Genomic DNA, 25,074 nt, shown 5'->3' on the forward strand with positions numbered 1-25,074 from the left:
CTTTCAAAAATGTAGCGTGTCTGTGTTTATTATTTTCTATATGCCATAATAATATGAGAAGAAACACTTAATTTATATTAACATTTTTGTGGTAAAATTGTAAAAAAATTAAAAAAAGGTATTTACATTAAAAAAGGTTTTATAACGAGATCTCAGGAATTATTGGCATTTATTATGTGCAATGGCATATATAAATATATCTATATTAATATATTACAATACATTTTTTACACTCCCCAAACATCCTGTGCTCTACTGCAATGTCTTAGCAAGCATGGGCTACACAATATACCAAGAATATCGGTGCTTTGTTCTCATGAGCTCAGTGGTGAGCTTTCAATGTGCAGCATGAACCGTCCAGCCACACTTTGCCCTCTTGGCTGTGTCAGCAGGTCTGTCTGAGTTTGACTTTGCAGCGGTCCCCGTAGACATATGGCACGCTGACATGTCAGAGCTCGAACTGGGCGAATTAATGTGACACAGACACACACTGAAGCAGACGCTGCTGAAGGGAGGCTGCGGCACCACAACCCAAGCGTACAGAACATTGCAACACACACCTTGTCGTCATGTGGACATCTGTAGTGAGTCCAGGGTTTCCCCCAGCACTATCTTGTTAAGGCGGCCGCCTTAACAAGACTAGGGCCCCGCCTTGACTACCAATGTACTGAAAAAAATATTGGTGATTGGTCCGCTAACGCCAGCATTTCGGAATGGAAACTTCCTGTTCCATTCCCTACATCACAATAAACCAAAATCACAACTACGACTCTATAATTCGTGTGACAAGTGTGTTAAGCCAGCAGCGTTGTCCGGCTGACGGTGGCTGGTTAGAGCACTTACGGCACGTGTGTACGGTCACATACTGTTATAACGAACTTTCATAACGTGGCTAGCGGGCTAACCACCATGCTAACTGCGGTGGGAACAGCGCAAAAACCCGCTGACTTTAATCCCACGGCTCATGACACTCTTTCTCAAACACCGTCAGGTTAGAAGCAAACACTTTAGATCGATACTAACTAACGGTAGTAGTTAGTATCGGGTGTCCCTGCTGACTGTGTGTGGAAGCTGGGGGGAAGCTAGCTGCCTCCGTGTAGCTTCAAGCTGTTGCAGCTGTTGAATTAGCAACGCAGTTTGGAAACAAGACCGGGGAACCGCTGCGTTAAGACACGATAACATAAGCATTATGACCCGCTGGGTGTCACTTTATTCAGCAAAAACTGTCGCGTCATCAACATCCTTTTTCTGTTAGCTGCCATCGTTCACTGTGTGTGAGGAGCCGGGAGGACGTAAATAAACCAGCGTGGACTTCTTCTATATACCTCATGAGGTAGGCTTCTCTAAGCTCGACTTCAGTTGCGCCATCTACTGTTCTGGCGGTGAATTGTTTTCACAACAAAAAGGCTCGTAGAACTATAAATCAAAAAGGGTCCGTCCGCTCCGTCCGTCCGTCAGTCCGCAACGGACTCGGAGTAGCATACATTGGCCTTAAGCTGCGTAAATGTCTAGTAATATCTCGATTTTAATTGGTCCATGAATGATATGTAACGTAAAGGCTTATGTGGCATACCATTTACGTAAAAAAGGCACAAAGAATGATGCTTATTTGCGTACATGTTAAATCATACAGAATCAGGTGCGCATGCGCGAAAACTTTTTTTTTCTTGCCGTCCACAATGAATAGGCGGTTAATTTGAACGGAATCCGACATCACAAACTGTCATCTTCAGAGGCAGCTTGATTTTTCTTAAAAACCGGCTTAAACCCTATTTTGTAGTGTCTGCATGTTTTCCACAACATTTGTACCTACTGTTGTTTATTTATATTGAAATAAACAGTTGTTTATTTCATTCATGCGTACTGGCATCTTTGAGCAAAATACCCCCAAAAATTTTCGCCGCGCCGCTACGCGCCGCGCCAACAGCACCGCCACCTGCTTACCACCTTGACTGACAGATTTACTGGGGGAAACACTGGAGTCTGTTGATTTATAGCCTCAGATGATGATGATTTTCTAGTTTGAAGCAACAATACTTAAAGTCACATTTAAAAAAGGTGTATAGACTTTCAAAAATCTTTATGCAAAACTAGTCATCTCCTCAGCTTAGTCGTTTCCGGTCCCCACTGAGCACCACAGTCACTTTCACTTCCCAGTGAGGGTGTAGACCGCAATATGCCTCCCCTACAGAAACCAGCTGCTCCTTTGACCTGACACCAAGGTGTTTCAGTGGGAGAGCAAAAGGGAAGGCATGGGAACCAACACTATGTGCCTGGCGGTGGTTTCTGAGCAGGTATGCAATGTCTGAGTACATGAAAGGTAAATGGAAAGAAAAATGAATGTAGCTGAAAGGGTAGCTGTTAGTTTGAAAAAAATGAGTGAAAACTAGAGAAATGTTTTTACTTTTTAAGGGCAAAGCAGTATAAATGTTCCTTCACAGCAACATTAAATCAATACTCACAGATCTGTGTCACTCTGACGTAGTAAAACCTATATTTATGGTGCCTCGCCGTGTAGAGTACTTTGACTTAGGACTTCAATTTCGCATTCTGACAGATAAACTCCAGCCAAAGCAATCCATTCATACACAAATAATTGAATTTGTATTTTTGCGTCTATCCTTCGGGAAATAGCCAAAATAGAGTAGAACATAAATCACAGTAAGACAATTCCAACAGCAAAAACTAAAAAAAATGTTGCTTATACTACATTGTTGGGAACTAAGCACACTGTAACATATGCTTTTTCTTTATGAAATGCTCTACGTAAGCAAAAGACATGCACATGTAAGGAATAAAGAAAATAGACAGATCTGAAGAAATATCAGTGCATTGTCCCACTTCTACTGACTAATGACCGAGGAAAGCTGCACTCAGTGAGTGTGTGGAAAACCAAGAAGACAAAAATGTTTTCATGATTTTTTTTAAAACATTAAAGAGGTAATATCACAAATGTTCTTAGTATTCATACAAATATTAGTCATCGGTAAGTAGAATCAAAAACTGTAGAAGACCAAGGAACCAAATACACTCTCCATGACATTTTGTGTGTGTGTGTGTGTGTGTGGTTGTGTGTGTGTGGTTATGTTTGTGTGTGTGTGTGTGTGTGTGTGTGTGTGTGTGTGTGTGTGTGTGTGTGTGTCTCTTTGTAAATTTGTTAAGGGAGTTCAAGTGATTATAGTGGGCAGGACTATTTTCTTATAACTAAAGTTGGTAATCCTGGGTAAGCAAGCAAGTGCAGACAACAAAATGAAAAACTTACTAAACTAATACATCCGACCCCCTCCCATCGGCCCTCTCATCAAAGCTACGCCCCCAAAACAAACAAACGTGCACTGACAACTGACAGAAGCCGCCTTTTCCAGTGACTCGCTGGCTGGCCTGTGGAAATCGTCTCCGCTACGGCAGTTTTATGCCTCTACGGTTGGAGACTGTGGCCGTGTGCAGTGAGAGCACCCCTAACCCAGTCACTCAAAAATTGAAATGAATGCTTGCATCAAACTTTTCACAAGAGATGTGAATGAAAACCTTGGACCACAGGAAACTGCCGGAGACGGAACTGAAGGCTGGAGAATAAGCTAACATAACTTAATGAGGCATGCTGACCTTCCACTTTAATACCAACAGCATCAATAAAGGAGGCATCATTTCTACAAAGTTGTGAGACAAAGGTGATGGCTTGAATTAACAATAAGAGGTGTTATGAATGAGTTATGGAAGCACATTGCCAGCCGTGCTAGTTTTTAGAGTTCACCAAATTGTCCTGCAGGCAAGTTGCACCTTACATCTCATATTAAATGAGGACGCACAGATGAAGTCAATTGTGGACCAAGGCTAAAACCTCAGTTGGGCAAAGCTACAACCGTCTCCACAGCCCTGATTAAAATAGAATCATGTCAGTGTTAAAATATGACAATGCTGCCCTTCAGTGCAGGGTACTGTATAAGAGTGACAGCCGGTCTCGGGTCCTGTTTGTCAGATTGTTGATAACAGCAAAAGCTTCCGTCCTTGCCAGTCACAACAGGCGTCGAAATTTCACAGATCCTGTGCCGGGGGGGGGGGCCGGGTGAGGAGAAGCTCGCTTTCACTCAGTCTGCAGGAACAAGGGCAGAGTCTGTGAACTGTCTGTCATTGTGCCAAACTGCAGGGCCGGGGGAATGGAAGTCACTGCAGTCAAATGAGCAGACAGCCCTGCCGTCAGATCGCAAAGGGTTCTGGGAGGAATCTCGCACCCGCCCTGTTATGTGACGTTCCCTGCTCCACCAAGTCTTGGAGTCATGACAACCCACCCCCCTGACCCGCAGACCACACAAAGTCAGCTGATATTAATATTGGATCAGGCTGCATGGCTGATGATGACTTTGTTAAAGAACGTGCCCGTCCTCTAATCTCGCCTCCTGCTCCTCCTCTCATCTCTGCCCTTTCTTCTCCCCCAAATGACATCTTGACCCAAAACTAAAGAGAGACAGTCCGCCTCCGTAATACTCCGACAATGACTCGTCTACATATCTCTCTGACCTTGTTACCCCTTTCAAAATATCTTAATCCTCATCTTCATTGTGCCGTCATTCTTCCTCAGTCCCAGTGTGAATGTGATTTGACTCTCCCATCTTTCTCGAGGGCCTCCTCCACGGCGCGACACCCCGCTGCCATTGTTCCTGCCTATTTCCCTCTCCCCCTCAGCTCAGATTTTGGCACATGAGCTCAGGTAAAGGCACCCAGGTCTCTCCATCACATCTCCTCCCACAGCAGACTAACCACTGCAGCTCTGCTTTGTTCCCGTGGTTATGCTACCAAGATTATTCAAGTGGTTAAGTTACCTTGAAACAGAAGACATCATGTTCCGTTTAGCGAGAATTCTGAATAACATACGTGTTGTTTTATTTCAAAGGATGACATGCAAACGAGGCGTCTGTCTGAAAGCAGAGCCTCACGGCGTCACCTCTGACAAGCTGCCAGACACAGCACGGCACCGGCTTGACCGTGAATGCTAATTGGAACAAAGTATTTTGATTGATGCATTTTCTTCAAAAAGCTATTTACTGATATACATTTCATTTTTTACAGCTTATCCGTGAAGACAATAACAAGACCTTCACAAAGCAAAAGGGAAATAACACAGCTGAGTGTGGAATACGCTATTCGTTTACAAGGTGAAATAAAAATAAATGATGCCAATAAACATCTGATAGTTGACTATACTGCATAGATGCCATTAGCTCTACATGTGAATTTATAGTGATTAGTTGCACTAATCAGAAATCATAAGCCTTGAACATCATTCCTTTGCTCCAATAAATTATATATGGCTTAAGAAGGTCAGACGGTTGACAAGGACGGCTATGAATGACCATATTTGTTAATAATTAAAATTAAGCTCTTGATTTTCTTTATCCGTCATTAAGAACAAAAAAAACATTACTGATAAAATTAATTGTAGATTATTCAACAGTATATTGATACTGATAATGTTGTATCTAATGTCAATATCAGTTTTATCTGGAAACTAAAAGCTGCGAAACTCCTGAAATTCAGCACAAACTGTACTGTCCAGCAAGCAAGACTCAACAACAAGTGTAAGAGGACCTGAGTGAGGACTTTAAAGTCAATCCACCAGATCCAGTTGATCATTCATTTCAATTTGTTCTTTTCAGACAATGACTTTTACAAAGTGATGATGAGTTGCTAAACGTATGGTTGGTTACACTCAATCATGGTTTAAGGTGTAAACAAAATCAATGGGTTTGATCATACAGGAAACCGAGGGGCGGAAACTGTCAATTAATGTCCTGGACAACTAAATCAGCAGTTTTTATATTGATTATTTGATCAAGAAAAGCAAAGCACTGAGTTTGTTTAGTAAAGGAACGCAGCGACTGATAACAACTGATAACACACATTACATAAGTTATAACAAAACTCTTTACATGAAGTTTAACTGCAAGTTGTTGTTGTGTAAGATTGTTTACATTTGATTCCGCTAGTTTTGGTTTCACATTGTAATTGAGAGAGTGGACGAAAGAGGTTATAACAACCGATGTCCTGTGGACATCATGTTCATGGCAGCTCGACCAATACCAGACACCGAAACGTTATGGTCGTGCATCGGACGTCGCTGTGTGATATCAACTCCGAGCAGTACCGTGAGCCGATTTCTCTCCTCTTTCTTCAAATTGTTTAATGCTCATTTAACTTCCTGCCATTGGTCTGATGGATTGAAAAATCCAAAAATGATACCAATTACTGTAATTGGATCCGGACAAAAAAATGTCGGACTTAATTTCGGTCAGTTTGTCCGTACACATGCTTTTATATGCCTTCTCCCACATTCAACATCTAAACAACATTGGAATCCAATATACAATCCAGATCTCCTTTCACCGATATTTCATTTAATCAAAGTCTGAGAAGGCTGTCATATCACACACACCAACAGATCAATAATGTAATTAAACACAGAAATGCTATCTGAGCCTCACAGGTAGTTTCGAGCGTTCCTAAGCCTAAGCCGATCGTGCTCTGAAGGAATAACCGGTTGGATTAGGAGGATCGTTCTCCCCACATCAGCAGACAAATGACACTTGAAATCAGACGTAGCGATCAAAACAGACAATGGCATAAGAATGTGCTCGGCAACATCATAATTAAAAGCCAAGTTAATGAAACCAAAACAAGTTTTGTTCGTGGTTTAGACGTTGAGGTACAACAAGGTGATTGATGTATGTGGAGGGTGAAAAAAAAATCCTGTTAACTCCTGTTGTGTAATATTGTTAACAAAGAGATGGAAAACCGGTTGTAGAAGTGTATCAACTGTGTGTTTCCTCATTTATTCCTCCTCGTCTTCTGTCTTTCTTCCACCCATGAAAGATAAAGAAAACTAAAAGGTTCAAAGGGGCATGAAACCATCAGCTCTGTCCAGCTTTTATCCGCTCTGATATCATACATGATTTCTTTTTACACATCGCTCATTCAAATAGAGAAGCGGTTACGCAACCTTTAAATTTTAATTACGTATATGTAATTTTAGGCCGGTCTCAATTTCCAGTGGAAACCTGCCTGAGGTTAGGAAGAGATATACGAGCTGTGTCGTAACTCGCATGTCAGATGTCCGAGGGTGTGTTTGCTGTGACATGGTTATAATAATAATCACTCGGGTTCAGTGTTTCCTTCAACAGGTACAGCTGAGGTGTGAGAAAGGACTTGTGATCAGATATTTTCCGCTTTGTTTTTATAAAAATCTCCTTCCAGGCGAGAATACAAAACGACTACAAATGCTCCAACAAGCATGCTGGGCTAGTAGGAGGTTATAAACTGTATATCAACAATCACACAAATACCGAGAACATTGTGAGCTCCCTCTGTGAGGCATTTAACAATACAAGCTAATCTCTTACATTTTCGTCAAATTATTCACTCTCCACAAACATCAATCACCACCCAACCTAATGATAAGCACAAAGCAAGAGTGGGCATGAAGTAGCGAAGTAAGTTGTGACCTCTTGGTTTCTCAGACGCTCCTTTTTACCTGATTCTTTGTATATCTGCACGTTATATCTCTGTTTTAGTGACTTGAATACTTCCTTCTGCTAATAGTCACTTTTATCATTACTTATTCAAGCACTGGTCCTCTCTTTCGCATTATTACACTTTTTACATATATTTTTGCACTTATTTACTTACTCTTTTATATACTAGTATAATCTTTGTTGTTAAAACATTGGAGCAGGACCTGGCAAAAGAATTTCTTTCAGGTTTGATAAAGGTCCATATTATTGTTCTCTTTGCAATGTTCCTATAAATATAAATCATCACTACAACTAAAAAGAAAAAGTACAAATGTTATTATTCTAAGGCAAGTTCTGGGGTTATAAGAAGAGACTTTGGTTTTTACAGTTTCCGAGCTGATTTATAGAGGTTTATTCGCAACTGACATTGTAGATAATGATGTTTCAACAAGTGTAAGACACACTTAATCTAAATATACGATCTTCTGCCTGTTTGAGCCGAATTGGCAGAGTTGTGACTCAGAGAAGAAGTGCGACGTTTGACTCAAATTGTGGCAATTAATGTCACACACTATCTGTGCCTCCTCTTCTACTCCCCAGGGAGTAGCGCCTCAGTTTGGAAACCTCTTAAAACTTGAAAACCTTGTTTCAGAGAATGAAAAGAGGGAAAAGACAGGATGTTACATAGCAATATAAAAAGAAGAATAGCTGCTGATTCGATCAGAGTGGATATATAAAACACAGGGTGTTTTTTTTCACTTGACTAAAGCCTTTTTAGTCAAGCGAAATGTTTTCAGTTAAGAGAATCTCTGAACTTTGTGGCCACATTACAAACAAGACAGGTTCTCTCCCACAGTGTTTACAGTCAATCAGTGTATATGGAAGACAGGGCACAAACTCTTCCTGACCTGACTCCATAAAAGGAAAAGAAGCGATGGAAACGTGCAGAAAGAGAGAGAGAGGCACTCTGCAGGAAACGTTTACATTAGAACAAAAAAAACGTTCGAGGGGTAAAAGGTGTTTGTTACTTCTGCTTGGGCAGTTGAAGTTCAATGTTTCATTTAAATAGAATTGCCATGGCTCTCTTCCTGGAGAAAACAGCAGCCATTCTTTTGAGAAATTTTCCATCCTAAAAATCCTCACCTCCTCGCCTGTGCACTGAGCTGTTTGCACAAAGCGGCTGACTCTGCTCTTGAACTACATCCACCTGCCAAAGATTAAACAATGTGTGCCGGGAGAGCATAGATTACTGACAATAAACACTGGAAAGCTAACATTGTTCTTTCTTTACTTATCTGTGTCTGCTCTTTAAGAGAAATGCTACATGTCAGGGTGGATTCTTTCTCAGGAAGAAGAAGGGATCATCTTGACATGGACAGGCTTTCTGAAGACATGAGAAAGGGAACAGGTTCAAAGTGCCTGTCAAGGGAGACTTGCTTCAGACTACTTACTGCAGACTGCAGTTGAAACCACCTTCCCTGCCCCTTCTTTGATAATAAATCTTTACCAACTCCCATGACAATTTTTCCTCATTTAGTTCTGTCAATGTTATCTTCAGTCCATCCACCAGGGTACCCCGCAGTTTAAACTGCATGAATTTCTAATGAGGAGCCAGCATCTTGTTTCCCCCCCATTTAGATTCCTCTCTTCATCCTTCAGCATGACATTTGACAACTTCTCCACATCGCCACGGCTCCCATCTGTAGAAGCTGAGGCGCAGATGGGTCGAGAGGTCCATGCATGAACAGTGCTGCTGAGAAGGGTGCTGGTGTGTGTGTTTGCTTGTGTGTTATGAGTGTGTGTTTGTGTGTGTGTGTGTGCGTGTGTGTGTGTGTGTGTGTGTAGGCATGACCCAGCAGGCCTTGTGGGAAGCTGCAGCTAAACTGATGGATGCCAAGGAACCACAGAGCGAGGAGGGGAGAAAGGGAGGGAGTGCTGGCTTAGCTAAGTAGGAGACAAGTGCCTGTACTGCAGCAATGCAGAAGTGAGGGAGGGAGATGTCAATGAGATGAAAAGTACTGCGATAAGTGTCACATATCGCAGTGTGGCCCGTTTAGAGGCGACAAGTCTCGGCAACCTCGTGTGAAATCTTCCAAAATATCGGTTTCGTCGTCACCGCTCGTCGTGCTGTGGTTATGACAGAATGCTCCTCGGCCTACCTGGGAGAGGAGAAACCCTGGCAGAGCAAACCCTGCTGAGCCGCCCTCGCCCCCCCCCCCCCCCCTCCCTTGGCCTCTAAACAACTCTGCCTCCGGATGCTACATGGCAGGGACTGGGACACTCGTGACTATCGACTGGCTCTCAGCTCAGTTGCTTCACCCCCATGTAAACATGATCTTGCTAGGACGACCCATGGCCCGTATTATATGCATTTCCTCTACACTCATTCCCCCAACCCTCCTTTCACTGCCTCTCAGAGCGGCCCGCTGCAGTAAAATGTAAACACAGTCCGAGGGAAGCCTCTGCTCATTTTTCATTGTACAACCACCACCCCCACCCTGTGCAAACGTACGCCTGGCCTTCTCCATTTCATGCAACCCAATGACACATAAACGCACACGCACTAACACAATCAAAGCGCACTGAGCACACACTTGCTCCCATGCACGTAAACCACAGAGTACACACGAACATAGAAAGAAGCCGAGACGAGCTAATGCACGGCAGGAGGATTGCAAGCACTCAAGGAACAAATATCCTGTTCTCCTCATAAAATGTTCATCCCCAGCAAGCTTGTTGGTGAGCCAAGCGCATTTCCGGTTGAAAAATATACACACTTAACCTTGAGCTGATCTTTTTAACATAATGCGTCTCCTTTATTGGATTCGAGCTGGACGTTTCTCACAGGAATACCAAGTGCAAAGAGTTGATGTCTGAGGAAGAATCAAGTTGGGGCGGCGATGAAGGACGAAGACGAGTCGTTGTGCCAGATCTTATGACTGGACGTTATGTTCCGCTGGAAGGACACTGAAACGACACCTTGAGCTGAGAACAGTGTGACTGTCTTGTTCTGATTCTCAAGAGCCACCATGTAGGAGGAGACTAAACTCACACGTATGTGAAAAGACTCTGATATGAATGTGTACCTTTTTACATGCAACCTGTCATATGTCCTTACAGAACAAAATAATGCTAATTTTCTTAACTCATTTTCAATTTCTCTCTAATTTCTAAATTAATAAAATAAATAAATATATCAAATATCAAGCCTAAATTGCATAATTTTGTCAGAAGTGAAGATTGATGAAGATTAGGTTTTCATCAAAATCACCTTCACTGTTTCAAATGCAACTTCAGGCCAAACATTTACTGTAAACTTCAGCCCTTGTCAACACTACTGCAGTAAGAGCATCTCCATCCACACAACACTCATTTTACTAAATGTCTCCTCTCCACACAAGAACACAATAACTACCTACGCTCAAACATTAATGCCAGTAGGCGGCAATAAAGTATGTATCGATAAACAATACATAAAATACCAGAAGAGAAAATTGTGATCATGCTTGTTGAGCTCAGGCCCAAGTAATATTGGGAGACGCAGACACCTGTGAATACCGGTAGTGTGGTGCAGTGATGCAAACTTAGCTGCCAATTTGTATGTATGCAAACATGCAGACAATAGAGATAACACAGAAACAATAACAATAAAGGGGTTTGGAAAATCGTACATCTCTCTGACTTAAAACTCTGTTTGTATGTGGACGAGAGCCTCATACACACACACACACACACACACACACACACACACACACACACACACACACACACACACACACACACACACACAAAAGTTTTGCAAGGTATCCATAGCAGTGTGGGCAGGGATGCAATTCATCATAAATCTTGGAATAAGAATGTGACTGCAGATTCCAGGTCTGCTCTATGATGACGTTCGATTTGTCAGCATTACAAGGTTCTTCTGTTACGTATCACAACAAATACAACATGACCTTCAAGAATATGTACAACACTGCAGAAACAGACAATGAGACAAATCTGGCGGGATCCAAAAACAGATGGCCACAGTCAATCAAACGAATAACTTAGGAAGAAATTCCTATGCCCAAATGGGCGCGGCAAAGCACAGTAACCCAGAGTCATCTTTTATTTTGTCAGACAACCAAATTCAGGCTCAGGGCGTTCAATGCCAGGCTGTGTAGCTAGTGCTTGCAACATCTGCCAGTCGATTAAGTATATTATGATAGCTAACATGACTCAACTGAGATAATGTTAACTCTCTCTGGCACTACTTGTAAATGTTTTTGGCGTACAAGCATAGCTATTAGGTTTGTATTTCTCGCACGCACGCACGCACGCACGCACGCACGCACGCACGCACGCACGCACGCACGCACGCACGCACGCACGCACGCACGCACGCACGCACGCACGCACGCACGCACGCACGCACGCACGCACGCACGCACGCACGCACGCACGCACGCACGCACGCACGCACGCACGCACGCACGCACACACACACACACACACACACACACACACACACACACACACACACACACACACACACACACACACACACACACACACACACACACACACACACACACACACACACACACACACACACACACACACACACACACACACACACACACACACACACACACACGTGTTGTGGTGAAAGGACTTGGGGCCATTGCTTTTAATACATTTTCTTTCACACCAAATCCACTCAAACAGCTTATTTTTCAGTTTTACATGATACCCTTCATTCGCATAATTCCAAATGCATATTTGACGGTTCGGTGGTAGAACTGGCTTCATGTGCCCGCGCAAACACACCATTTCATGTAAACAACAGCGAATCAAGGCTCTTGCTTTTGAACAGGGAGGCTGTTGGAATACATTTGAATAGATTTGGCTTCATCAAACGGCTGCCGTCCAGTGACCTCACTAAGGATTCTCTTGCATGTTAATCACCGGTAAACTGAAAATAATAGAGACAACAACAGATAACTGTGGTTCAAAACAGGAAGTAGCTAGGGTTGACAATTGGGAATTGGATGACAGGGGTTTTTATTAGTGGATATCAGTAGACAAACACATCTCAACTGAGGCTGCCAACAGAAGATATTCAAATTTATATGTGAGGTTAAGCACTGTTTTATTTTTGTACCTTTTAAAAAGATCACAAGGGAATAAAACTAATAGTTGCTTCTGACATTCTAATAGTAGTTGGGAGTTTCAAGCTACAATTATGCAGGTTACACTGACTGCCAATAGTTAGTAGGCTGGTATCGATCTGATATATCCAAAACAAGTTGACTTTTAAGACTGCATTTGGGTAATGAAGGAGGCCGACAGTCGCCGCTGGCTATACATTAAGCTACATACAAACATATTAGCTTTGGATTCATATGGCATCTGAGCTTATAAATATGGATCTAGTTCTGAGGCCGTTCGGCAAAGAAATCAATATTGCACAAATGAAACATTTGAAAAATGAATCCATCATTTTCGAATCCTCTCAGATATACACACTCGCAGTCACACCAACCTGTGGAGACAGGGCCGTGGGAGGCTGGGTGAAGAGTGTGGAGTGGGGTGCTGATCGTAGGCCATGTGCTCTCCTGACAATCTGACGGCTGAGAGGAGCAGACAGTAGGTCCTGCTGGAGAACACACACACACAAACAGACACACGTCAGGTTAGAGCACATCATCATTAGGGTTAGATTGGAAACAAAGTGTTAGGGATATCGCAGTGCAAAATTGGAAAACGGCATTTAACAGCCACCAATAGGACAGACAGTACATTCCTATGAGCCAGAAAGGGGCTTAAAATAATGAGGCATGAAAGTGGTGATTGTGTTTTATTTTCTATTCCCCTTTAAAAACAGGCCAGTTTCCTCTGTGCAGCAATTCAAACACACCTTGTGGTCGGAGCCGTGCCTGCAAGACCCTGCAAATTATGGGAAATCCTCCATGCCGTGCGCTGGGGGGGGGGAAGATATGTGAGGCGGCCTCTGCTGCTGCACAAGTCAATCGCTGATGAAAGAGCTGACCAGCCTGCTGCTGCTGCTCCACACCTCTACCAAGATCAGCAGCAAGCTTATTCAACCATCTACTACACCACTGTTTGGTTATCACAAACTGACTGTAATCATGGTGGAGGAAAAAGAGAAAAATATATTGTTGATCTGATGTGTGTGGATGCAACCTTTTATGTGCTTGTTCTAGTGTGTGTGTGTGTGTGTGTGTGTGTGTGTGTGTGTGTGTAGGCAGGTGCATGGCACAGGTCACGGTAGACTGGATTGCCTAAAATACTTTCACCTTCAAAGTTAGTGTGCACTCAGATATTCCCTGCCTCCCAGGGCCAAGGAAAGATTAGATGGAGATAAAGTGGTAGACTCTTCCATTATAAACACTCAGAGTACCTTGACCGTGCACACTGAACAAAAACCAGTGCACCACATTAACAACTTGTATTAGACCCCAGTATACTGTATGCACTTGTTTAGCTCACAGGGGAGGGTCTCATCACAGGCACCTTGACAATATAAGATTTGAAGAAGCCACAAAGGTCAGACATGAAGATTACGTTTTCAAAATCGTTCACCTTCACCGGCACAGTTAATAGGCTACAGTGACAAATGAAACAGTTAGGAGCAGAGCCATTAAGACCTCGGGCAAGACATGATTAACTGAGTTTGAAAATCGGCAGATGGAAAAAATAAGTTTTATTGTTTCATCCTTAACTTCAAACTTTTGCAGATGCTCTTGTGTAGCACATGACTGTATTTGAGCTAGATTTTTATACTTTTTTGTTTTGTTACATTAGTTTTGCAACCTTTTCTCAAGAGAATAATTCATGATCTTGATAAAAAGCAGGATTACACAAAAACATAAAAAACATACATAAAAGAGTTAAAGAGTTTAAGAGTTAAAATGTTGGCCATGGCTAAAGAAAGAACCCATTCGATGTTGGAGTGTGCCTAATGGTTGGATGCAGGAAAGCATGCATTGGGCAAGAGGCACCACAAGAGGCACAGTACATCAAGGAGAGGTCACAGGATTAATATATATACACACAACATATATTGTTTTAAAAACAGGTTATTGACTGACTATTTGTATTATATAATCAAACACTTAAAAGCACCAGTTCAACAAGGCTGCATGTGTTGGAACTGTTGGGGGAAGCCCACACGGACATGAGGAGAACATGCAAACACCCACACAGAGGACGCCCCTTGTGGCTGGTGGATTCCAGCAGTGACACGACACAGCTAACCACCGAGCCACCGCTCCAGTAAATGTAAACTTTACCTTAATTAATCAATGGTAATCTTTGAGAAAGCCTATAATAAGGTGGCCAGCATGAGAAGCACTGGTATGTCTTTAATGACATAACTGCTGTGTCCTTTCTGTGATCATGGCTCCAATCTGCTGACTGCTTAATACCTTCCTCCTCTACATCTTATTACACACACGATTACCTTTCCATTAACGACTTTCAGACTTGGTTAATTACATTACTAGCTAGGACACGGGTTGGATTCTGCCCCAACCCCAATATATCTTTACATTTGGTAAATTAGGTCTGTAGCTTCTCTAAAATAAATAAATTCCATTTCATTCATGATTTTCAGACCTGCAGAGGGTTAAGGACCAGTTAGGCTAAAGCACTGGCCCTGATGGAGAGGTAATATATAACCAGCTATGATGAAAAAAATATTTTATGACTCCAATTCTTGGGTTACACAACTACAAGCAAGCAGAAAATGTCTATTGAGGACAGCTAATGAAACAGACTTTCCATTCCCCACAATTATTTTTGACACAGTCTGTTCACCACAGACTGGAGCAGCCTATTAGCCCCACAAGGGTCCAATATCACCAGCTGACCACACCCATAGTCCAATAAAAGAATGTGCACTAAAGCTGATATCGCAGTAGGACCTCGACATTTAGACAGGCAATGGACCTTGGTACTCAGATAGCATGTTGCAACAGGATTATTCCACTCTTCCTTATCAATACAAGTCAGGCGTCGGCTCAGAGGAGTGGCCGTGTGTGAGACTCCAAAGACTATTAAAAGTGTCCACCTAACCCTTTGAAAGAGGATAGTTAAGCTCACAGGACTTCTCAATACTGTAAGCACAGACGCACAGAGGAACAGACTCACAGTGGAACAGACAGAAATGTATGTTGCTATAAAAACAAAAAAGATTTAATGCCATTGTCGTGAATGGTATGATATGGCACAGCCTTACTGGAAACTGAAAATGTTGCTGTTGGAAATTATTCATTCCAGGAGACTTAAGCTCTCTGTTATCAACAACAATAACAGAGAGCAAAATAATTCGCGAAACCAATCGGGTTGATTGATAATATTTTTTTAAGAAGTCCTTACCAATTGCTATCCATACATGTAAACATAATTGGCAAACATAAGCCGTTACCAATATGTGTGCGAAAGGCTCATCTTGGCCAAGATTTATTTTGGACGAATCAAAATAAGACTAATTGTTCTTCTAAACACATCCCACCATCTGCACTGGTTTATAGGAGTAGTTTCTTAAAGAAGTAGCTGTGACCTCTGCGCACCACAGGGCCTCCGGTCCACTGAGGAAAGGCACCGTCTATTTCTGTTGATTAGATTGCCAGGGGAGAAAACAGCTGCTCGCTCTAGATACCAGCAACAACAAATGGGGCGTGATCATAGAGAAAGTACTCCACTCTATTCCTCTGATACAAAAAGACTGCAGCTGCTCAAGTCCCTACAAACAGCACCTTTCTTTTTGGATTAAACACACAAAAAAGCAACAAACAGGTGCAGAGACAGACAGACTTCTTTTCTGCATCTAAACCAGCCACTTAAGTGCAGTAAAAAGGGAATCATACCATATTGTTTCCCAGCCTGCAGCAAAACATTTCAAGAAGTCACTGCTGCAGAGTGAGACATGTGAAGTTCTGAGTAGCTCACAGCAGAGTTGGGCAATAAAGTGTTAACGATAATTTGCAATATATTTTATCAATTACAAAACAGTCCACTTGATCGTTTTTAATAAAATAAACAGCAACTTCGGTGCCAACATTAACTACTGTGAATGGATACACGCTCTGGAGGACAGCAGTGTAGGAAGGCTGCAAACCCAGAGTAGAGGATAATGTGAGCACAGACCTAAATAAAAGACACCGATTTTTCAAAGGAAAGTTGTGACTTATTAAATTCAAAAAATTTGAATAAGAATCTCTGATATGAACATTTTTGCGTTGTGATAATTTTTTATATTCATATTTTATTTCATTTATTGTTCAAAAGAATGCAAAGGTAATATTGCAGTTTCAAGCTTCGCTACGTATGAAAAGTCAACAAGATTCCAGTCGTCCAAAACAACACATGGACTCAGAAGAAAAGCATAAAAAACAACGACTGGGTTGAGTGGCAGATTTTTTCATTTTAGATAAGTCAAGTTTCAAAAGTCCAGCCTTGTCTTGCGTGACACATTCAGGGCTCAGGCAGAGAAGAGCTTCATACTCCTTGTCACAGTGAGAAAATAAACAACCTCAAGCTGTCAGGTATTGATTTGCTGATTGACTTAAAGCGCAGCGAGCTATGAGCTTTCTGCTGCTCTGGGACCAGTCTCCTCCAATCACGGACACTTCAAATCCGTGTGGTGCTGCATGCAGCTGGCGACATTCTCAGGTAACTCCGCTTTATCAGTCGTGCTTCACACGTCTGTAGTCGGCAGGATTGTTTTACATAATCTCAGAGCAAGGGCCAGACTCCAGCTTTTTGTCACCTCTGCACATTTCCCCTACGGCTGAACTGACGTGATCCCCAGCAGCTTTAATTACTGGAAACGGCTCATCAGCAAGAAGCCGCAGGACTCGGATGTCTCTTTATGCAAGATATCTTGCAGCACAGATTGGCTAATGGTTAAACTTAGATGTCACAGATGCCATGTTAAGTGGGCCTTCGTGGAGGATTGTGCAATTGAAAAGGCCTGTGGGTGTGCTCTGCTAAGGATGCCATCAGACTGTGTTTTCAGCGGCCTCCACCCAAGACCTGATTAGCCTCAGCAATTTAATTCTGTACATGATTCCCTACGTGGGAACAGTTGGTAATGTCTTGTATACTCGACAAGGCCACTGCTCAAGTCAAGTATTAATACTCCATAGAGCAAGAGAGACACCCAATAAACTACTTAAATGAATGATCCAATAGTCTAAAAACATTAGTCACCACAGCAGTAGCTGAATAAAGTCCAATGGAAATCTGTGTGTAAGCCAAGAAAACAAATTCAAATTTTCTCCTTCATATTTTAAACACAACTCGTTGTTTACCACCCTGTGACGGGCCATGAGATATAAATATATAGCAAATGACCGTTAATAAACACGGGTTCCTCAGCGCGGCTTTAACATGCTACTCGGTAAAAGACATGACATAAACAAAAAGTGAGGCAGGTGTCGGAGCATGGCGTGGTTGTGTACATGTGCATGTGTGAGTGCTCATCAAATCAAACCAGTGGAGGAACAAGCAGCTGAGAGATAATTGCAGACTAATTAATGGGAATGCTGTCTGTTTTCAGTTAAGCGAATTAACCACGACAGCTGATGGTAAGTGGAGGGCATCCTACAGAGAGAGGCGCCTACGTCACATCCTTTGTGTTCAAACGTACACAGCTACTTAATATTGCATGTTGAATACATACAGAGAATAAGATGTAGAGTCTGTTGTCGAGATGCTTTATCTTTGTACTTCATGAGGTCATGCCAGCGGGGGCTACAAAGCTTTAACCCTGTTCAGACCTGGTATTAACATCTGTCCTAAGACATCAGATCAATGGATGGTTCAGCATTAAGTTTCTCTGTTCATATAAACCCAGCATTAAAATGCATCATGAATATGTCTCCTGTACCACTTGTGATCACTTCCCCATTAGATCTGCAAATACTCATGGATTTGTTTCCGCAATCACCCAAATGTGTTATTGAGTAGGCTGTCTTTCATTTACTGTGTAACTTAAGCAATACACATTCTGATCTGGCCCTTTCTCCGCCTCATCATCCTCTCTCAGCTCTTACTTCTGCCTTTGCTCATTCACCCTCTCTGCATCTCCCTCGCACAAGAGAGGCAGTCAGGGGTGAGAGTAAGAGAACGGGGGGAGGCTGCAGGCAATCACTGGCCACCAAGAGGATGGATGAAGAGAGGGAGAGATAGAAGATGGGGGAGAAGAGAGTTAAATCAAATTTCCAACACATTAAGCACACCCTGGTATCCAGTGCCTGCACTTGCAGGGTAGAGAGGAGGGGGGGCTGCTGGCCAATGAAAGTCCTTTATAGCTAACGAGAATTGATCCAGTTACAGGGGTTTCCCCCGACATTCACAGATGATGAGCCGACAAATAAAGATGGAGGCTCAAGGATAAATAGAATATAGCTGTCCAGGTGAGTGAGAGGATAAAGGACTCACAGTAATTACATCATAGGCACAGTCGCACTCCCAGTGGACCAAACTGGCAGCTTCGTCTCTCACGGACATGCAGACATTGTGTGTGTGTGGATGTTCATGTGTGCAGCTTTTCTGCAGAGCTGGGCAGAGTAGCAACGATGAGTCCCACGCCAAGGTTCTGACAAACCAATATAACCCAGACAGAAGGAGAGAGGGCTGCACGGTCAGTATCGGTTTTTACCGTAATTCAACGGAGAAATAAAGAAACCCACGCACATGTACGTGACACATGCTAACCATTTCCCCGTCATGCCCTGCTCATGTGGGATACACATAAACACACACACACACAAACAGGGTCATGAAGGCGGGGACTGCAGAAAGTGGCGTTGACAGCTTGGCGTCTGCTGCTGCAGCAGAGATGAATGGGCAGGCTGAAAGCTGCCTTCATTCATAATAGAGTACAGCAACAAAGCAGCTTCATCCCCAGGTGTCTCAGGGACAGCAAGAGCCAGACAACGGACAAAGATACAAAAAGGAGATAAAAGTCTTATATATTCCATAGAAATATTTAATTTTGATTGATTACCATTGGTGTTACCCAAATAAAGGTTAGAGGGGCAGAGAGAGCCAGACCATAGTGTTGCTGGCATTGTCGGAGAGTCAGAGTGGCCTGGAAATGTCAGAACAAACACTGCAGAGTTTATCGCACAGTGAAAGCCTTTTGTACATCTAGCTTTTTGAAAAAGGATGACCTAAAGCGTTAGTTCACCCAAAATGAAAATACCCTCATTATATACTCACCATTATGCCGACTCCAACACTTCACCCCACGTGAAGTGTTAAGGCCAAATTATAGTCGGGTTGCACGCGCGCATGCACGCAACACGCCCCTTTCGAGCCCTCTGGCGGCTTGCGTGCGTCCGACAATTTTTCTAACTACACGACAAAGTGACGCGAGCCTCACGCAGCCCGCAAGGGTTGTGATTGGTCTGCTAACTACATCCCGTCCGGAGTCTAGATTCTGGTTTCATGCCCCAGAATACGTGGAAACCACGGAAGATTTAGAAGAATGAATATGGACCAAATAGAAGAGCACTTGGCAGAAGAGATCCGAAAGGATGACCACTTGTATAACCCGTCACTGACTGCCCGATTTGTCCGCCAGAAATAGGCTATGAGGAGCCGGAGTGGCGATGTAAATAAACAGTCGACGAATAAGAAGACGTCTCTTCTTTGTGTGTTTTGTCTTTGAAAAAAAACGTCACTCCGCCTAGTGTTCTGGCGGTGAATTGCGTTGCAACACGCGCAGCACGTTAGAGAAGTATAAACCAAAACGAGTCCGTCGATGCAGCTGCGTGGCCTTCCGCGGTTGCAGTCGCAGGACTATAATTCAGCCTTTAGAGTCTACCAACTTTGAGTATCAGGGGTAGACCGCATTACAGCCAAATCCAATACAATTGCAGTAAATGGCGACCACTTCCCCAAAAGTAAAAAAACTGCTCCTGTGGTGTCCGTTAGACCCGACATTCAAATCCAACTCAAAACGGCCACCATGTTTAAAACAGGTTTTTGCCTGACTGCAGGAGTAACTACAGGAGGATGATAACAGCGGACATCTAGGCTAAAAACATAATGTAAATGACGCAGCTTTTAGACAAATTGCAGACTTCACCCACCCCTCCATCAGCATAGTGGTGAGGAGATGAGTGAATTTTCGTTTTTGGGTGAACCATCCCTTTTAATAGCCTAAGTTAATGAGAATGAAATGAAGTAGCAATAAGGTATTTTGAAACAGACAGCCGTGACAAGGTAAAAGATGAAGTGTTAACATGAAACGTGAGGAATGTGCTGTTTGTTTTATGTCCTACAAAAGACAGACATCCTCTGAGCCATGGAGATGAAGCTGATGATCAGCAGTACAGAGAGTGGAAGCGTGGGCGTGAGGGGGGGGAGAAGCACAGGCACAAGAGAGAGAGAAAGAGAGAGAGAGATGGAGAGAACAAGCGTTAGGAGAGGAAGGACTGTGCAGTAGTGTATGTCTCTTTGTGTCTGTTGGCCTCTGCGTGTGTGTGCAATAATTTCAAAGCATTCGTTCAGATCAGTGAGATCCTCAAATAGCAACTACCACCTACTGGCGCAGAGCTACATGAATATGTTAAGTTCCAGTATCGGGACAGAAATAGGACACACGTTCAAGAACAACATTTACTGTAAAATGCTACATCTATTTAGAAAAGTATGGCTCACGCACTCACTCGGTATCTGAAGGGTCCTAAAGTGGCTCTAATTGGACAAAGGGGGCAACAATCAAAAGAGCATCACGCAGCACTGATAGCTTGACACTATTCTTAACGAGCGATGTCTCCATCTTACTAAGATCTTCCTCAGGCACTCGCCATCTTAGGCAGTACAAAGAAATATACAGACACAATTACATTCATTACTCAGGTGCTGCTTGATTCAGGGTCAATTTACTCTCTGGCTGGACCAATCAGGACAGAGGGGATGGGGACAGAGTGTGCCACTATAAGCATGTGGGCTTTAACCATCAAGAATTACAGAGGAAATTCAAGGCTGATTGGACACATTATCACCATATTGCATATGCATGCATGGAGATCAGAAACATGTATAATTTTCTGCTCACTAGTTCATCTCTTCGCAGATATTAGAGCTTTGCATGTGCTTGGCTTTACTTCATAGACATCTCTGCATCAATGATATCCAAATTTTGAATAATGTATATTAGACTTCAGATCCGCCCCTTCCACACCTGGCCCCGCCCACCAAGTTACAATAGATTTAGCTCCACTACAGACGCATCCTCCATGGCAGGAGTAATAATATTGTCCAATGTAAACCAGAGATTTCATTGTTGAGCAGAATTTTTTTTTTTTATAGTTCAGAAAGTTCAGCATAGAAAATGCTGTGGGTGTTATCGCGTATGTACGCCTGTGAATAGTAAGCAGCCGCTTACGATAGCCTGCAGCTGAAAGAGCACATAGGTTGATGGGCGTGTCCACGCTGTGTTTGTGCAGGTTGACTATCACGCAGGGTAAAAAACTATGAATCCAGATCACTTCTGGAGAAACCCTACGAGTCTGCAGACATGGCATCACTATGCTGTAGCTCAGCTATGACGACAAGTGGAGCCTGTAACTCTAGCCACGCACATCAATCAAACTTTTATGGCCCTGTCATTTGCCCCTGCTGAAGCTGAGGCTTGCATAGAATACGGTTGCCTGGTTCCCCTACGAATAAGGTTCATATATATCCTATGTATGGTATATTGCTACTGTTTATAACAGGAGAATGAAAGAAGGCAGGTATTTCCCCTTTTTTGTTCAAATAACCTCAGCCCTTTTGCTAATTAGAAAAAAACCTGCAAACACACAGAAATACAGCCAGTCAAATTATGTAAACCAGTGTATTCTGTCTTTATTCCTTTCCTAAACCAACCATATAAAATGAAGTTGCATTCAAGCAGCAATGACTACACTCTACTGGCTCTAGTCTGCGATATAAGGTGTGAAAATCAAAACCCAGTATCACAAGTCTAGTGTCGTCGCCACATGACTGACGTCCCTACTAATGTTCTGACTGCTGTTACTCAATGTGAAACTGCTCCCTCACAAAATAACCCTTTTTAAAATCAGATAATACAATGTTTATAGGCAGATTAAACACAGTATTTACATTTTAAGGATACAAGATTTTGTTGGTTACGGGGAAACAGGATTCCCACCACTTTCATTGAACGATTCTCCACTGTTATAGAGCAGGTATCAATTTCACTATGTACTCCTCATCTCAGGAAGTGATCACACTGAGCCACAATACTATGGTTCTGTATCTTAGACACTATAAACGCTCTGTGATGCTTTCACTTGTAAAGTTCATCATACGCAAACAACTAAAAACAGCTATACCCCATCGTCACCAAGGATTATATAACATGAAAGCGATGTAAATTTCAAATTTTGAAGATTATTTAAATATATTATACATTTACTTAAAAATAAAAAATTTGTAAATGTATGTGCATGTATTTTAATGTTACACATTAAAATACATGCACATACATGTTTTAATGTGTTGTTTTACACAATTAGGAGAGCAATGATCAAGGGAAAGATCTCACACAGTGAGGCATACATTTTATTAAACATATTCAGATTATCAGTTGGATACCTAAATGTATTACTGTTGGTATGGGGATTAATGAAGTGGTGCATGTATTCCGGTCATACACCTTACAATGTTCATGTCACAGGCCCTGATCACATGCAGGCATATAAAAAAAAAGTTCCTCTTCCATTTGAAACTACAAAGGTAACCTTGTGGCTTTCACTTCACCTAAATCATAAATAGAAATCAGACAGACACAACCCACTGATGTGAAGAAACATTTCAGGTGAGTCCAGAATTAGAACAGAGTAACACAAATGGCAAATAAGAAAACAGATGGCCGAGTTAATGCAATTTCATGACAAATGCAAAATAAGCAAAGGAAAAGATCCAACTTGAACAGGAACAACTCAGTTCACATAATATTTGACTAAAAAATACTTCACATTCAATTTTGCATCAACGGAAGTATAAATGTGAAGGAACTCCTCAGAGGCAAATCAATAATTCAAGTCTGGAATGAAAACTGCCTCTCGTGCCATGTACATCGTAGCATTACAGTTATTCCGAGGAGCGTGCTGAATGGTAGAAGGTGAAGAGTGCAGGGCAGTGCAGTGAAGTAGCCTGGTAGCTGACTTTCTACTAAGTGTTTGCACAGAGAAATGTGCTGCTGTATCCGGCTAGATAGAGACTGTCCTTAAAAAAGAAAAATACCACACTGGGCGTTTGTGCACGCAGCTTATTACGACTCAATGTTGCATTTTATTGTTAGGCGGTAGTTGCAGTACTAAATATGACGGGAGGAAAGGAGCACGCCAGGTAATTTAAAACCAACCCAAGTCGTTTTTGGGCCTGCAACTAGAGGTGCACTATTTAAGGCGACACTCCTATGGGTTGCAACTGAGGCTTTGAGGAAACAAACTGTGAGGTCGTTGAAGTAAAAGGACTTTGTGTAAAGAACGGAGAAGCCATTTTTGCATACGGAGCAGAGAACAGGACACAATGTAGTGGATAACCTTCAGTTCTGTTTGAAAAAAGAACATGTTCAGTGTGAAACATGTTACCCAGGCAACAGCTGCACTAGGACTGCTGAAAAGCTCCAGAAACCTGTCCATATCCTTGTATATTTACTTTGAAATGTATCTTCTCAACAAGAAATCTGCATCTTTTCGCATTTCCCATCCCGCTCATATCCGGGTCGGGATATCCACAGAGTTCCCCCAGGACCCGGGCAGAGCGAGTTGAGCGCTCAGCTGATCCGCTTTAATGCTAACCTCAGCTCTTCCGCATCCTCCACACACAGCTTAAATATTTTCCAAGGGAAAACAACAGCCGAGCTTACAACCTGGTACTAGTTTGGCTGAATGAAGAATAACTCACAAACCTTTCTCTGACAGGAGGGTAATGGATTCTGTATATAGGAGAAAAGTTATGGAGCTCAGATGCAGGCAAGATACACAACACTAAGATCATAGAGATTTATATCAGCTTGGGGTTTCCCATTGGCAAGTTACTGAGCTGAGTTATTCCAGTGCCACAGGTACAGCAAACAGCACGTCGACTGTAAGATCAATACCCTGGAGACAATATTTAAACTGTGTTGTGCACATTAGCAGAACAAGGAAACAAAAACATTCAAATAATTTAATGAAGCTGCCACAGGCTGGTGATGCAGCAACGTATAAATACCTTTAGAGGAACCTAATGGGGCCTGATTACATTGAGGCAAACACACTCATATGTCTCATGCAGGCTGCCAGTGGTCCACGTGATTCCAGCGTAGCAAAAACCAAGAGACGCTCTAACTCTCTGCTCTATGAAAATAAGATTTAAATCTGCATGCGTGTGTCTGTCCACAGAAGTATTTTTACATCATCAGGGGAAGAACCAGTGCAGTGTTTGCTTTGCATGTAACGTGTGTGTAAGCGTGTGTGCATGTGTCCCAAGCAGAACGTTGATGCTGCTGTATTTGGAGTCGAGTCAGACAGCTGCAGCCAGCAGAGAACAA

General features: G+C 42.6%; 1 protein-coding gene across 2 annotated transcripts in view; it reads right to left on the bottom strand.

Annotated features, from left to right (window-relative positions):
* Positions 1 to 25,074, bottom strand: part of mcu (mitochondrial calcium uniporter) — a 58,877-nt gene that overhangs the window by 20,934 nt on the left and 12,869 nt on the right. Inside the window, exon 2 of one of the 2 annotated variants that reach the window (XM_062400914.1) lies at positions 13,030 to 13,140. In XM_062400914.1, coding sequence (XP_062256898.1) covers positions 13,030 to 13,140 — 111 coding nt within the window. Of the gene's footprint in view, positions 1 to 13,029; positions 13,144 to 25,074 lie in introns of both variants that reach the window. The other variant, XM_062400913.1, reaches the window with a different exon arrangement.

The sequence above is a fragment of the Platichthys flesus genome, chromosome 12, assembly GCF_949316205.1.
Source record: "Platichthys flesus chromosome 12, fPlaFle2.1, whole genome shotgun sequence".
Classification (NCBI taxonomy): Eukaryota; Metazoa; Chordata; class Actinopteri; order Pleuronectiformes; family Pleuronectidae; genus Platichthys; species Platichthys flesus.